The sequence below is a fragment of the Fonsecaea nubica genome (assembly GCF_001646965.1).
Source record: "Fonsecaea nubica strain CBS 269.64 chromosome Unknown Scaff79, whole genome shotgun sequence".
Lineage (NCBI taxonomy): Eukaryota > Fungi > Ascomycota > Eurotiomycetes > Chaetothyriales > Herpotrichiellaceae > Fonsecaea > Fonsecaea nubica.
The window spans coordinates 125,734-140,717 of record NW_019173752.1 but is presented as its reverse complement, the minus strand read 5'-3'; the positions used below and the strand labels follow the sequence as shown (position 1 = coordinate 140,717).

At 55.4% G+C, this 14,984-nt stretch overlaps 8 protein-coding genes across 8 annotated transcripts; 4 read left to right on the top strand and 4 right to left on the bottom strand.

Annotated features, from left to right (window-relative positions):
• Nucleotides 1–174: 174 nt before the first annotated feature.
• AYO20_09085 (hypothetical protein) lies at nt 175–2,037 on the bottom strand (the record flags this gene model as incomplete). Its single annotated transcript, XM_022647357.1, has 7 exons — nt 175–596; nt 658–1,260; nt 1,320–1,382; nt 1,431–1,515; nt 1,566–1,651; nt 1,704–1,740; nt 1,795–2,037. The coding sequence occupies 7 exons, from the start codon at nt 2,035–2,037 to the stop codon at nt 175–177; spliced, it is 1,539 nt and encodes a 512-aa protein (XP_022496721.1).
• Nucleotides 2,038–3,042: 1,005 nt separating this feature from the next.
• On the top strand, nt 3,043–4,326 carry AYO20_09084 (hypothetical protein; the record flags this gene model as incomplete). The annotated part of the gene is made up of 1 exon (XM_022647356.1): nt 3,043–4,326. The coding sequence occupies one exon, from the start codon at nt 3,043–3,045 to the stop codon at nt 4,324–4,326; it is 1,284 nt and encodes a 427-aa protein (XP_022496720.1).
• Nucleotides 4,327–5,148: 822 nt separating this feature from the next.
• On the top strand, nt 5,149–6,624 carry AYO20_09083 (hypothetical protein; the record flags this gene model as incomplete). Its single annotated transcript, XM_022647355.1, has 3 exons — nt 5,149–5,287; nt 5,366–5,961; nt 6,025–6,624. 3 exons carry the CDS (start codon nt 5,149–5,151, stop codon nt 6,622–6,624), a joined length of 1,335 nt encoding a protein of 444 aa, XP_022496719.1.
• A 119-nt stretch (nt 6,625–6,743) lies between these two features.
• On the bottom strand, nt 6,744–7,534 carry AYO20_09082 (hypothetical protein; the record flags this gene model as incomplete). The annotated part of the gene is made up of 2 exons (XM_022647354.1): nt 6,744–7,150; nt 7,231–7,534. The coding sequence occupies 2 exons, from the start codon at nt 7,532–7,534 to the stop codon at nt 6,744–6,746; spliced, it is 711 nt and encodes a 236-aa protein (XP_022496718.1).
• A 400-nt stretch (nt 7,535–7,934) lies between these two features.
• On the bottom strand, nt 7,935–8,518 carry AYO20_09081 (hypothetical protein; the record flags this gene model as incomplete). The annotated part of the gene is made up of 2 exons (XM_022647353.1): nt 7,935–8,320; nt 8,380–8,518. The coding sequence occupies 2 exons, from the start codon at nt 8,516–8,518 to the stop codon at nt 7,935–7,937; spliced, it is 525 nt and encodes a 174-aa protein (XP_022496717.1).
• A 557-nt stretch (nt 8,519–9,075) lies between these two features.
• AYO20_09080 (hypothetical protein) lies at nt 9,076–9,774 on the top strand (the record flags this gene model as incomplete). The annotated part of the gene is made up of 1 exon (XM_022647352.1): nt 9,076–9,774. The coding sequence occupies one exon, from the start codon at nt 9,076–9,078 to the stop codon at nt 9,772–9,774; it is 699 nt and encodes a 232-aa protein (XP_022496716.1).
• A 190-nt stretch (nt 9,775–9,964) lies between these two features.
• Nucleotides 9,965–12,503, bottom strand: AYO20_09079 (hypothetical protein; the record flags this gene model as incomplete). Its single annotated transcript, XM_022647351.1, has 4 exons — nt 9,965–10,711; nt 10,800–11,103; nt 11,164–11,855; nt 11,913–12,503. 4 exons carry the CDS (start codon nt 12,501–12,503, stop codon nt 9,965–9,967), a joined length of 2,334 nt encoding a protein of 777 aa, XP_022496715.1.
• Nucleotides 12,504–13,073: 570 nt separating this feature from the next.
• AYO20_09078 (hypothetical protein) lies at nt 13,074–14,901 on the top strand (the record flags this gene model as incomplete). The annotated part of the gene is made up of 2 exons (XM_022647350.1): nt 13,074–13,493; nt 13,597–14,901. The coding sequence occupies 2 exons, from the start codon at nt 13,074–13,076 to the stop codon at nt 14,899–14,901; spliced, it is 1,725 nt and encodes a 574-aa protein (XP_022496714.1).
• Nucleotides 14,902–14,984: the final 83 nt, after the last annotated feature.

Genomic DNA, 14,984 nt, shown 5'->3' with positions numbered 1-14,984 from the left:
TGTGTTTTTTCATGCTACGGCGAGCACCGAACTCTGCAACTGGTAGTGCGTCGGCAGCTCCAAATGCGTATACTAACCAGGGCTACCATCAGGCCCCCGCGATCGATCTAACACATGTCTTTGAACGACAGCTCCCATTCCGGATCTGGGGCAAGCTGGACACTGACCGTCAGCTCAGAGGGACAATGAAAGACGTGGTAGGGTATGCATGTCCCCAGCAACACTTACAATTCCTTCGTAGATGACGTTCTCAGGCCGGGCCCTGCTGGTCGGGTACTTGACATCGTACCTCGTCAAGAACTCAATCATGATGAGCTTCATTACAATATCGGCCAGGAATCTCCCCGGACAGGCGTGTCGGCCGTAGCCCCAGGCCAGATCGTACTTGCCCACCGTGACCAATTGGTGTTTCTTTGCGTTGTCTTCACTCTCCGATCGCTTTCTGTAAAATCGGAACCCGTCGAATTGTTCTGGAGACTCAAAGTACTGGCCGTCCATGTTGATAGCTCCGGTGGGAATGACGAGCGTGGCACCCCTGGGGATGCGCATCCCGTTTGAAAGGGTGAGTGGTTGCATCACTCGTCTTTGGTAGGATGCTTTCATTTATTAGTTCCAAGTCTTTTCCTAGCATGTGCTTTTCTGGATGCGGCAACTTACTCAAGTCAGGTGAATTGAGACGTTGAGTCTCTTTCAAAAAGCTGTCGAGCTTCAAGAGTCGGTCCAGGGCCTGCTTCGTCCACACGCCACCGGATGACTGCAGAGTTTGCTCAATTTCTTCACGGAGCTCGGGGATGTATTCGGGATATCCGGACGCGTCGATCAAACACTGCATCACGGTTGCCGCCTGAGCTTGGATTGCCGCCACGCACAGATTCATCTGGGCAATAGTGTGGTACTCGGTATCGTTGATGGAGTCGGAGTATTGGTCCGATGTGAGGCAGTCCATCAGCGATGGCGGATCGTTCAGAGGTTTGTTTCCATTGGCCTTCTTCTTTCGCAGCGATTCCGACACGATCATTCTACCCTCTTCGAACTGTTGCCATGCTTGTCTTCGACCGTCGACAAATCGCCACACCAGCGGACGAAGTGATTTTGGCCATTTCTTCAAGTTGGTGATCCAGTGTTCGACAGTTTTGATGTAGACGGCAGCGACATCGAGCCAGCGATCGTCCCGAGCAGCAGCCTCACCGAGAAACATTCTCGCGCAAATCCTCGAAACCAGTCGATTGAGGGGCACATAGGGCTTGGTAGTAGTCCAGGCTGTAGCTCAGGTTAGGTCAACGTACTTTACATCTCATATCTGCGTTGGAGTTACTCACATTCACATTCTCCGATGGGGAAATATTCACAAATCCAGCGATGGATAGTTGGGACATATTGTGCTGGAGAGTTATGAGTGATTGTCTCGTCAAGGAGGAAGGACAACGTACGCAGCAGTGGATTGAAGTCTCTGATGTAGACCTGGATCTGTGCCTCTGTAAGGTTTCCTAGTTTGGTATATTCCTTTAGGGTAAACTAGAGACATGTCAACGATCCGTATGTCCCAAGATGGTGTTGAGATTCACCTGTTCCTCGAGGAAAGCAGCGAACGTCAAAGTCCTTTGGCCTTTCAGATCATCCAGATACTTCAGGGGAAGAACAATATTGGTCCCTGGGACATATCGTTAGCCACACACGCTCTGGCCTCGGAGCACATTACTCACCTTCGGTAGTGTTGATCCCAAACACTTGGTCCTTGAACTGAATAGTCATCTGTCAGCGTTTCTTCTCTCTTAGATTTTGGTCACCCCATACCACTCGATACCCGTGGATCAAGAGCTCTCTCGTATCATTGACATAACGCTCAATCCGATCCTTTTCATTCGGCAGTTCTTCCTGCAAAGCGATCGGCAGGTCAGGCAGCTTGTGGGCTCCCGTGCATTTGGCGAGCAGGGCATTGAACAAAGCTATGACAATCAGAACCGAGATTGAAGCCAGTACCGCCACCTGGCCTGTCCGAATGTTGCCTGTAAGCGGTGACTCCAGCAGCGACCACATCTTTGCTTGGACGATCACGATCGAGAGAATTATCCACCCGCTTCGTCTAACACACATCCAGCGCCTTCAGCGGACACAATGTAAAGAAAAGCCTGAGACCTCACGCATCTTGTCTGTCCGATCAGAAAACCCTTCATGGCCGAATAAGGCAATGCAACTCGTTGCCTGGTAGGGACAACTAGGCTGGAGCTGGGCCCGGAGCAGGGTCCGACAAGATACTCAGCATCACGAATGCAAAGGTGAGTCTCGGCAAAGATGGGAATTCGCCTTTCGGGGCCGACACCAATCATATCACTTCTTGGGATACGAGACACCAGAGCATATCTGACTTTCTGGCTCCACCACGGACGAACTGGTATCGGCACCGATGTCCCAGATACACCGACCGATACGCAGCTCTGGCTAGAATCTGGGCCATCTACATGCTGTCGAGGCATGCTCGACATGGACCTCACAGGGGATTGGAAGGTGCCACGCCCCGCCAGCGACACGGGCAGGTGCCTCCTCTACAGGTCTGAAGCTAAGCTTGTTGAACGCCTGACTGGTCAGCTCCAACTAGGAGTGTCCTAAGTGTGTTAACCCACTATCGTTGCGAGCTGGACAATATCGAACAATACATCCACCCATCAATAAAGCTCTCTCCATGGAAAGGTCTTCCTCGCTGTTGACGCTCTGCTCACGACTTCAACCGCTGAGCTTTCTGCCTATCTGTCACACATATGAGGACCAAAGCTCATAATCCCTCGGACTAAAGGTATCAGGCACCGTTACTGCAAGAATGATGCGGAGTACCCCAGTTTCCAGGAGGACTGTGGAGTTGCCCCAGTTCAACCTGTGCTCCCATGATGGCCCATGCTCTTCGGGCCTCTGCTCGAGTTTCCCGGTAGTGCTCATCTCTTAAACCCCTCATGGTTGGTCATACAATGATGCGTGGTATCCAAACTCTCCATCTAGAGAGCCCCAATCTACAACCGGATCTTCCTCCAGGTAAGCCGTTTGTCGAAAATGTCAACCAAACCAGACTTCGACATTGCCATCGTGGGCGGGGGCATCGCTGGCCTTTGCCTCGCCTTGTCCATCATTGGCCACTCTTCCATACCTGTCACCCTCTACGAAGCAGCACCAGCATTTGGGGAGATCGGTGCCGGCGTCGCCTTTGGGCCCAATGCAGTGCGGGCCATGTCCCTGATATCAAAGGAGTTTGGTTCGAGATTTCAAGCCCGGGCAACGTCCAACTTGTCGCCAGAAAAGAAGAATACATGGTTTGACTTCCGCATCGGCATGGATGGCAAGACTGAAGAGTCTCGGCAGCGAGGTGTTCGAGCCAGCCAATTCCTCTGCACGGTCGACGAGCCAGAACCGCACAGTGGCTTGATCAACCGCTCTCACTTCCTCGACATCCTCGTTGACCTGCTCCCGCCCAATTTCGGGACCTTTGGGAAGATCCTGACATCGTTGGAGGACAAAGGCCCTGCTGGTGTGCTCTTGCGCTTTGAAGACGGCACAGAAGCCACGCACAGCGCAGTCATTGGTTGCGATGGAATCAAGAGTCGCACGAGGCGGATCCTTGCGGGGGAGGATAGTCCCAAGGTCCTGCCGACTTTTACAGGGAAATACTGCTATCGCGGCATGATCCCTATGCACCTTGCAGTGGAGAAGCTGGGCGAAGAGCTCGCGCAGAATTGTCAAGCTTACATGGGATATCATGGCCACATCCTGACGTTCCCTGTTGCGAAGGGGAAGATGATGAACGTTGTCGCGTTCCACTCGCAGGACGAATGGCGGCACGAGAGAATGGTAATACCGGCCACAAAGGAACAGATCTTTGCAGATTTCAAAGATTGGGGCACGCAAGTCAAGGACATAATCAACCTGATGGGCCCGTCGGACATCTGGGCGCTCTTTGACCACCCCAGCCTCGACACCTACACGCGCGGAAGACTATGCTTGATGGGCGACGCAGCTCACGCATCGACGCCCTTTCAGGGCGCAGGCGCCGGTATGGCGGTGGAGGACGCATATGTGCTGGGGAGTCTAGTGGCGAATATCCGGAGCGGAAATCAGCTGGAGTCGGCGTTTCAAGCCTTTGATACGCTACGACGAGAGAGGACACAGAGGCTGGTGACCTCGAGTAGAGAGTCTGGACATTTGTGGCACTTTGAGCTCGAGGGAGACGATGTAGAAAAGATCCGAGATTTACTTGCGAGCCGGATGCGTTGGATTTGGGAATATGACATCGAGGCCGATGTGAGAGCCGCCCTGGCTACGCTGCGGCAGCAACAAGAGTGAAGCCTCGAGGCTTAGGGCTATTGTCTTTTTGAAATCTATGTAGCTAGCATGGAAGTCTCGGGTGGTCAATGGTATGAACAGCCTGAGAGAATGCTTCCCTTGCAGGAGTTGATGCCCTCACTGATATGTGGCGAGAGTATCGAGCTGCTGACAAGGACAATAATTCGAAACAAAGTCCAAGCCAGGAATCCTATTAAGTCTCAAGAGTACTCCAAGTACAAGTACACCGAACTCCAATTTACTGTAAGAGGCTAAAACAAAGCATTGGGCTTTCGCCACTCCACATTACTATCCATCACGGGGAGCGCATTGTCTTCAAATCCCCATGGCTCAGGCTACACACAGTACGACTCCTCGCATGACAGCGGATTCCCATGTGCAACTCTAGACCGTCTGGCACGACCATGATTCGCTCCTTGAGAAGCGGTGGTTAGATACGCAGCTTGTCCGAGATGATGCGAGCTCGTCACTTTGCCTCCGCATAACCGAGAGGAAGCCCACATGCCACCCTCTTGCCACTTTAGATTCCAGACAGAGGTGCGTGAAGGGGGTGCGCTTCGGGAGATTTTCCGACCCGTGCAGGGTAGAGAGACAGATACTGAGACGCAACGTGGTAGGTAAGTGAGTGTGTCTGGGCCTGGATACCTAGCCCAAGGGAAGAATATACTTCTCGGCTGTCGCGTGTGGGCTGATACGGTCTGTGTTTCTGTGCCTCGTATATGCTTGTATAACAGCCCGGCATTCTTGTTGCACACTGCATCTGTCCTTGCTTCGAGGGGCTTTACACAAACAGCCTTCCAAGTCAGACAGTACTCAAGCAAAATGATCGCTCAGAAACCACCCCTCAAGGTGCTCGTGGTCGGTGCCGGCTTCGCTGGGCTGGCTACCGGCATCGAGTGCGCCCAGCGCGGAATGGACGTCACCATCCTGGAGAAGTACACGGACTCGAACAGTCAAGGCGGTACGGTAGCATACCTTTGATTCCGTCGGCGAAGAGAGTAAAGAAAACATATCTCTAACTAAATTCTCCCCCTCATAGATATCCTCGACTTCTTCCCCAACGGCGGCCGGGTCATCAAGCGCTGGGCCAACGGCGCCGTGGGCGCAAAGATCCACGAGACGGGGTGCAACAAGATCCGCGCCATGGAGCTGTACAAGTACGACGGGAAATACATCGTCGACGTGCCCTGGGCGCGGACCGAGGAGGAGTTCGACGTCACCTACGCCGGGCACAGGGGCAAACTCCACAGCATCATCGCCGAGTACGCGCGGAGCCAGGTCAAGGACGTCCGAGTCGGTGTCGGCGTGGTCGAGTACCTGGAGGAAACCGACAGAGCCGGCGTGCGCCTGAGCACGGGGGAAACGCTCTGGGGCGACTGTGTCATCGCCGCGGACGGGCCCCGGTCCATCGCGCGCAAGCAGGTGCTGGGCATCACGGACGTCAAGGACGGGACCTCGTGGGCCGTGTTTCGGAGTTTCTTCAAGACGGACGAGGCGGCGCGGAAGCACCCCGACCTCCAGAACTTCTTCTACGAGGACAAGGACACAGTGCGGTTCTGGATGTGGGAGCATCTCAGCCTGATGGCGTTTCAGTGGAACGGAGGCAAAGACGTCGCATGGGTTCTCATTCATCCGGTATTTGACCATCTCCCCCTCCTTTCGACATGACTGACTGACTACTGACAATCCCCGGACCAGGAACAAGACAACTCGGACGAATCGTGGTCCAACATCGCAAAGAAGGAAGAGGTGATTGAGTGGATGAAGCCCTTCACCGGCAAAGACGCCCGGGCCCTCCTCGACATCACCCCGCTGCACAAGACGATCGATTTCAAACTGGTATACCGCCCCGCGATCCCCAAGTGGACGAGCGAAGGGGGCCGGACGATTCTCATCGGCGACGCCGCCCATGCCAACCTGCCCACTGCGGGCCAGGGAGCGTCGCAGGCCCTAGAAGACGCCGTCACGGTGGCCCACTGCCTGGCCGAAGCGGACGGCGACGTCCGGCTCGGGCTGGAAGCCGCGCAGAGGATCCGGTACCATCGATCCAACGCCGTGCACAAGAGCGGCCAGATGAACCGCGACGCGTTCCGGAATATCCCCTGGGACGAAATCGAAGCCAACCCCGAAGAATGGGCCAAAAAGCGATTCCCCAAGCTGAAGCCGTGGGATCCCCAGGTGTGGGCCGAGGAGAATTTCCCCAAGGTCGCCGAGGAGATCAGGGCTGGCAAGACGGGGCCGTTGGACGAGGTTGCTGTGCCTTTGCCGGAGGGTGGAATCTGGTCGGTTGCGACTTGATCTCACAAGTTCATACAGGAGACTCGGGGGGTTGTTAGGCGGACTTCGTGATTGATATGCAGATGCTGGGAATATAAACATGTTGGGAAGTTGTCCCTCTCAATTAGGTAGTATATAGCTCAACGGCGTAGATAGTACAATGCACTCTCCATCAACATTTCCGTATACCACATATGCAGTCGCTGCACTTTCTCCATCGGCTTTTCCGTCGTCGCCGCCTTGCTCGCACCCTGATACATGGCGGTTTTGATACTCAGATCGGCGACACCCGCGTCAAAATCCGGGTCGATGGCGACTTCGAGAAGACTGTCGTGGTCGCGCAGAGACTCTCCCGCGGTGCCCTGCGACTTGCCGGCGCGGAACAAGATGGACGTCGGCCCTTTGGCGATGACCTCGAGATGATCGGTGACGATGGTGCCGATCTCATAGTCGCTCGCCAACAGATCTGCAGACTCCCACAGCTGTGTTGAACGTCCGGGCAGGCCGCGGAATAGTTTTGCCCAGAGGAGTCTTTGGGGTGTGAAGCCTGGATCCATCCCATCCTTGGTCAATACCCGACCCGTTATATTCATTCTTGTCCGAAAGAACACTATGGGACGGACTCACCGAATCCACCCCAGACGCTTCCACAGAACCTCTCAATGAGTTTCGTTCCTCCCTGCCGCATATCGCCAACGAGCTCCGGGGGCAGGTCCGACAGGCGCACGCGACGGACACAGACATCGATCAGGGTGGGATTGTGCCACGGGTTGTATTTGTCGAAGAACCGCGAGGTCATGATCGAATCGGACGCGTCGTTGATCTCGTGCCACTGGCATTTTCTGGTAAAGAGGTAGAAGCACCCGATCGAGGTGGCGCCGACAGCTGTTGTGCCTCTGGCGAGTTTGAAAATGCTGGATCTCAGGCCCATCCTCAACTATCAGCACTGGAGGAGGGATTGAAAGATTGTGGTCAGCGTCTCTATCCTCCCTTCGGGAGCAGTGTTGATCTAAGTAAAAAAGAAGTGGTATTCGTGCAATTTAACAAGGTGCAAGCCTTCCTGGGCTACGGGGCTCTCGCCCGACGAATCCTCAAAGGGGGTAACCAGGCAGTCAAGGTGTCGAGACGAAATTATTCTACGGATTGTATACATTATTAGAGGTCCATTCATTGCATGCAGCTCCCATCTTGTGCTACTTTTGGCACTTCGCAGCTCTTGTTACAGAAGTGCTCTGTTTAACTAAAGGCAATCGTCCATCTATGGTGCTTCCTAGATGACTTTCAACCTGGCATACATTTCAGACACTTTCATGAACAAACCGCCACAGCGTTTATGACTTTGTCGGCTTAGGGATAGGCAACGTCGCATAATTCGCCATGGCGTCAATGTGCTCCTGTGCGGTGATGGGCCGATCTCCATTCACCATGGTGCCCAACAACTTGAAGTAGTTGATATAAAACGCCGGCGTGTACGTGTTGAAGAACTTGGACTCGCCGTCCGTGGGATTACTGAATGTATGTGGTGCCCGGATCGGCACGACGACGTAGTCGCCTTCTTTGGCGTCGATGGTCTCCTCGGTGCCGTCCTCGCGGGGGATGTGGTAGCGGATTGTCCCCTTGGTGGTCCAGAAGGTTTCATCGTGCATCTCGTGCCAATGGGCCGGAGGACCTTTCATTCCCGGGGGGAGAGTGAATTCGGCGGCACCGATGCGGTTGTCTTTTTGGATACAGTGTCAGCATTCCAACACCTTGTTGTTCATTACCTGCTTTACATACCGGTACGTGAGCCATCTTCTAGCACTCGACAAGTGATGGGACCGAGATGGATGATCTCGCCAGCCTTGGCCGGGACGAAGTTGACGGGGATCCCGTTTTGGGGGAACTTGAGCAAATGGCCCGGAAATTCTTCGCCCATTTTTGATTGTAGATTGGAGGTTCACAGGAAAAAGAGACAGGAGAGGAGAGATCTCGTAGATACTGGAGCTGGTTCTGGCCATTGCACAGACCATTTGCTCTGATAAACACAGTTACTACCATTGTCCTGAGTAACACCAGTCGGCGGTCTGGTGCGAGGCTCTCGGCTGCTGCGGCCGATGTGGAAACAAGACGATATTCGCCGAGGCCTCCATACCAAGTCCAGGGCGTCCGGGGTACCACGTTCCAGGCCTCACTCGACTTTGCACTGGAGATGGCTTTCTTCTGCTTGCGAGAGAGACTGTCGGGTTCAGTGCCCGACGGAGATTGGACCCTCGTCTCTGCTGCTGCAGGTTGGCATCAGGGACAATGGGGTCTTCTAGCGCACCGACGACCATCGACATTGAAGCAACATCAATCCGGTCGCTCACGATCCAGCCCCCAACAAGGATTGAGTGAATCACATCCCTACAGCCGAAGTCCAGTTAGTCCTACCTACCTAGCACAGAAAGACTTTCCCTACCTAGGACGGCACGAGAGAAAACAAACACCTTCACCATGCTCTACGAACCCGGAAAATCACCACACAACCTCCCCCACGACCCCTTCAAAGCCTGCGTGATCCCCCGACCGATAGGATGGATCTCGACCATATCGGCAGACGACCCAAGCGTGCACAACCTGGCGCCCTACTCGCAGTTCACCAACCTGACCTTCGACCCCCCGTACGTCATGTTCTCGGCGAACCAGAAGCCCAACCTCGAACGCAAAGACACGGTGCGCAACGCCGAGAAGACGGGCAAGTTCGTCTGGAACCTGGCGACGTGGGACCTGCGCGAGGCCGTCAACGTCTCCGCCGAGCAGGTGCAGTACGGGGTCGACGAGTTCGCGCGGGCCAATCTCGACAAGGAATGGAGTCAGGTCCTGCCGGGCCAGAAGGTGCCCATGGTCAAAGACAGCCCCGTCAAGTTCGAGTGCGTCTATCATACGACGTTGCGCCTCCCTGGGAACCCGCCCATGGGCACGGTCGATGTGGTTGTGGGTAAAGTTGTTGCCGTGCACATCAAGGACGAGGTCCTCACGGACGGGAAGCTGGATCCGAAAAAGACGCTACCGATCGCGAGGTGCGGGTACTACGACTACACGGTCGTGCGGGAGACGTTTGAGATGATCATCCCAGGGCTCGACGAGTCGTCGCTTGCTGGGCTGGAGGGCAGTAGAGCCAGGCACCAGAAGCTTGGTCAATCCAAGATGTAGTCGCAGGTCTTAGATCTAGAATCCGTGGGTAATCTTTTCATTGCTTTGGGAATGATTAAGGACATGTGTATATTGTGTGCTTGTGGTATTCTGAACTCGCTCAACCAACTATTAGGAGATTGATCAGACACTCTCCTTTAATCCAGCGCCATAATGTGCACTAGTTGACAGAGACAGCCTCTATGAATAGTCATGGAAACCCTCCCATGTTAAAGTCCGCAGAGGTAAAGTCGGGGATGTCTTCGCCAAAGTCCAAGCCGGGCATTTGATCCGCGTCCCCGTCTGTCTCGTGCTGGTCGAGCCAGAAAAGGGCGTTGTGGTCACTGAAAGACATCCTTGCCGGATCGTCGAGTGGTTGTTCCTGCTGGAAAGACAGAGCAGGATACGGCATCTCCCCACCTGCGCCTTCGTGGCTGCCAGACGCAGACTCTACCGCTCCTCCCACGCTGTTGGGAGGAGGACCTCGCACATCAGCCGAAGCCGAACCTGAACCTGTGGAAGGCACCGACGCGCTCTGTCTGCGCTTCGCGGCTTGCAGGGCTTTCCGCCTCTGTGCCTTCGCTTGGTCCATCATGCGCATGGTCTGCCGCCACTGGCGCGCCTCCCTGTGAATCCCCGATGACATGGGGTTCCATCTGAGCACGGCCATTTCCTCGACGGCGCGCCAGCCGCGCTTGGCCTTTTTCCCCAGGGGCTGCAGACAGAGGCAGTAGAGGACATAGGCCAGCGCCTCCCACTGGTTGAAGGAGTGGAAGAACCAGTGCCATTTCTGGGTCCGGGGGTCGGTGCGGAGCTTGAACGTCGTCTCGAGAGTCTCGACGGCGTCCTCGAATAGTCTGTCCCTCTCGGTTTCGGTCAGGGTGGTGTGTCTCTGCAGGGGCTCTTGGATGTGGAGGCGCAGCTTGCGCGTCAGAATCGAAACGAGTTGCTGTGTGGCCTGGTAGAGATATTAGCTTTTCCTTTCCCTTCTTGCTCTTGGCCTGGAGGAAGCGAGAGGTATCCAAAGGCCTTGTATACACACATACCCATTGTAACGGACTCGAGGGGGAACAGAGCCGGCTGTACCGAAGGAATAAATGCTGTTCGCATGATTGCACCCACATGTGTCTCTCCTGAAGAGACATGTCGCAGAGTCGTTTGCCCATCTCGACAAGATACCGTCGTGAATCGGACATGGTCCTCATGATGTCGGTGATCTCGCACCGGAGGAGGATGAAAGTCGTGTCTGTGAATGTTTCCTGCCGATCCGGGTAGTCCGTCATCTCTGGGAACAGGTCTTTATCGTCCAGATTCCGCGGGAGTTGTGCGTCGAAGCTACTGACCTCGAGTCTTGCGATGAAACACTAGTCAGCAAACACCCTCTCACTGGCATTTGTGCCAGCTACTCACAAGGTATATTCGGATGCAGAATCTTCAGAGGCCGGTGCCTCGAGAATCGCAATCTGCCACCATAGCCTCCGTCGAAGCTCCAGCTGGAACAAGGGCAGGCCAAAGTCACCAGAGCGGTGTAGACCGAGCGACTGTCCCAGTCGGGCAGCGAGGCCGGTCAACTTCCACGATAGCTGGGCACTGTGGTTTCGTAATAAGACCAGATATAAGACGAAAGCCTGCAGGACTTCGAGGTCGTCCGTCGAGACTAGCTTGCACTTTGCCAGTGCTCGCTCAACACCGAGGCGGAATCGCGAACAGAGCGTCGACCGATCCTCGGAGAATAGGGACTGGCATTCTTCGTTTGACAAACTGGTGACGGATCCGAAGAAGATGGCAAAACAGAGCGCTTCGAGGCTGTCGGAAGGTCGATGATCTTGTCTCATCGCGTCGACCAGTCTAGGTTCGAGCGTGGGGACATGGACAATCTTCGTCATGGGGTCGATGTTTTCCTTGAAGATACTCCAGAGAAGCATTCTCGCTTCTGGAGGAAGCTGGAGAGAGCTTGCGTTGTCAGGACCCGGGTCGAGGCCGAGAAAGAAGCTGTAGTCTGGCTGAGGCTCCTCTTCCTTGGACACAAAATCTTCTTCTCCTCCTTCTTCGTCTGCGTCTTCGTCTTCGTCCTCTGATTCCGAAACAGAGGCTCCCGGCGGCTGATCTACGTCAATATAGCCCCCTGAAGCATGCACATCTGTCACCCACATACATACCCGCAAGTTCAAGGCATTCCACGGGGACTCCTTGACGTAAGTCAGTTTACCCTGATCACGAACCAGCCTGCCCCCAGCCGAGTCGGGTGTTCTCGTTGCAGACACCCACTCTCTCCCAACATCGACCCCGGGCTGAGTGTGCAGCTGGCTGGGAGCCTCTGGGAGCATTCGCTGCTGGGAAGATGACTGAGGAAGGGAAACCTGTGGCCCAGGCTGCTGGATTGGGCGAGGTGACACGGGTCGAGGCGCAGGCTCAATCTGTCTCTGCCGGAGAGCAGGCTCTAGTGTATGCACCGCTTGCGCGAGGGACTGTATCGTCCTCAACAGCTCCGGCGACGAGGCCAGCAGCTTTCCTCTCGACGTGGTCGGATAATTACACGGCATCTGCATCTTGACACAATTCTCGCAGGGCTGTTTCTTGTTGCACTTGACTTTTCTTCTCCTGCACGCAAAGCACGATCTGGATTTTATGGCGTTGTCGGTCCCCTCGACGCCGCCGAGGTTCCCCGATTGCGATGGCGGCTGCTGCTGGTCTTGATCACTACTCGTAGCTGGCTCAAGGTTCCCCTGTCCACCCTGAGCCTTGTCCATGGCGGGGTGTATGTATCTCTGGTAAAGTGTCGTGATCACACAAGTGTCAATCTGGCGACCCGACATCGCCTGATCTCCCTCGGTCGGGGGGTTGTACAATAATGGGACTATCGAGATCCAACATACATATGATAGGCGGCTCTAGCGCGACCGCGGGGAGGGATAAGCAATGGATGGCAACCTGATGTGATGCTGATCCGACCAGACTGAAATCTGCCCAACCACACTACACCTCTCCCATCAGTTCGCATCGAGACAGGAACAGGGAAAATGAATGGCCGTTGCCGCGCCTCCGAGGCTCAGACGTGTGCGTCCAAAGCAGGAATTGGGTCGAGTCTGATTTGCTCTCGCCGAGTCTCGTATCTTCGCCCGAAGCGTCAATACTGGGAAGGAGAGTCCCGCCGGTTTGCTCGGTACGAAACACCCGCCCCGCCAGACCCTTGTCTTCAGGGCTGTATCACCTAGAGTAGATAGATAGATAGATAGTGAGGGGAGGGAGACGTACGGGTGTGGAAGACAGTGAGAAAGCCATTCAAGCGCCTCGGACCTGACACACCATCGCTACGCACAATGTTGCTGACCCCGTTCTCAGTCTTGGTCGTCACCCCTGCTCTCGCCCTGCTCAGCGGCATCCTCATCGTCCTCTACCAATGGGTTGACGTGCTGATCCGCCGCCGCCGCCTTCCTCCCGGACCATTCCCTTTGCCCCTGGTTGGCAACCTCTTCCAGCTGCCCCGGGAGAAGCAATGGTGTAAATTGGAAGAATGGTCCAAGGTCTACAACAGCCCCATCATCACGTACTGGGAAGGCTGCAAGGCCACGATCGTGTGCAACGACGCCTGGACCATCTCGGAACTCAACGACCGACGCGCCAATATCTACTCGTCGCGCCCGTACAAGACGGTCACGGGCAAGCTGTTCGGGCTGTATGATATGAACCAGGCGGGGTTGCCGTACGGTGATCGATGGCGGCTGCATCGGCGGTTGACGGTACGTCCCTGTCCTCTCTCCCTCTCGGGTTGATGAGTGCAGTAGTGAAGCAGTGGCCCAGTATTGGATGACCCCAGGAATGTTAACATCAAACCTCTGCTAGCACGCCGCGACGAATGCGTCGATCGTGCACAATTACCAGCCTTTCCAAGGTCAAGAAGCCAAGATCCTCGTCAACGACTGCCTGGAGCGACCCGAATCATTCGTCGATGCGGTGGACCGATACACCGTATCAGTCGTGTCAACGATCGCCTGGGGCCGGCGGATCAGAGCGTATGACGACCCGGTACTCCGCGTGGCACAGGCGTTTGTGGGATCGTCGTCGCTCGCGCTGCCTGGCCGGTGCTGGACCGAAGCCATCCCCATCCTCGCCGACATGCCCAACTGCCTCAACACGCTGCCGGCCATGATGAAGACGCTGGCGACCAGCTCGAACAAGTACTTCTACGCGCTGTGCGAAGAGGGCGCCAAACAGCCCGAAGACAACTTTGCCAAGCGACTGATCCGCGAGGGCGAGGACGGGCTCGGTCGCATCGACATTGCCAATTTGACGGGCAACTTCATGGGCGCGGGCGTCGACACGACCAGCTCGTCCCTCCTCTCGTGCATCCTGGCCATGTGTCTCTTCCCAGACGTCCAAGCGAAAGCCCACGTCGAGCTGGACCGCGTGGTCGGTCAGGACCGGTCGCCGGCGTGGTCCGACGAGAACCAGCTGGAGTTCATCTACGCGCTCGTCCAAGAGACGTTGCGCTGGCGTCCCGTCTTCCCGCTCGGCGGACCCCAACACTGCCCGATCCAGGACGACGAGTATCAGGGCTACCGGATCCCCAAGGGGACGCCCATCCTGGGCAATCTCTACGCCATCAACCGCAACCCGCGCGAGTATCCGGAACCCCTGGAATTCCGACCCGAGCGCTTCATTGGGGACCTCGAACGGCCGTACCCGAATAAAAAGGGACATAATGTCTTCGGCTGGGGTCGGCGGGTCTGCAGCGGCGAGTCGCTGGCGCAGCAGAGTCTGTTCTTCACCATCGCGTGCCTGCTGTGGGCGTTTGAGATTAGACCGGGGCTAGACAAAGATGTAAGTTTCTGTTCTTCTACCAACATCTTCGACACGAAGAAGGTGACTCCCAAGGGTGACAATAGCAAAAGACTAACATGCGAGACAAAACAGGGCAAGGAACTCAAGCTCGACCCTGAAGCATACAATAACATGCAAGTCAACCGGCCCTTGCCGTTCAAGGCACGCTTCATCCCCCGCTCGCAGAAGATTGCGAAGATCATCAAGGACGACGCCGCTGCGGCGACCGAGTTTCTCAAAAAGTACGATGGCGAGACAAAAGTCACCAAGGAGAATGCGCAGTCGGTTGCGCTTGAAGCGGTTACGCCGGCGATTGAGAAGGCGTAGTTAAGGGCGAGGAGGAGAAAACATTGAACGAAGACGAAGAGACGATGGATAATCGTACATACATAGCATATAGCATTGATAAC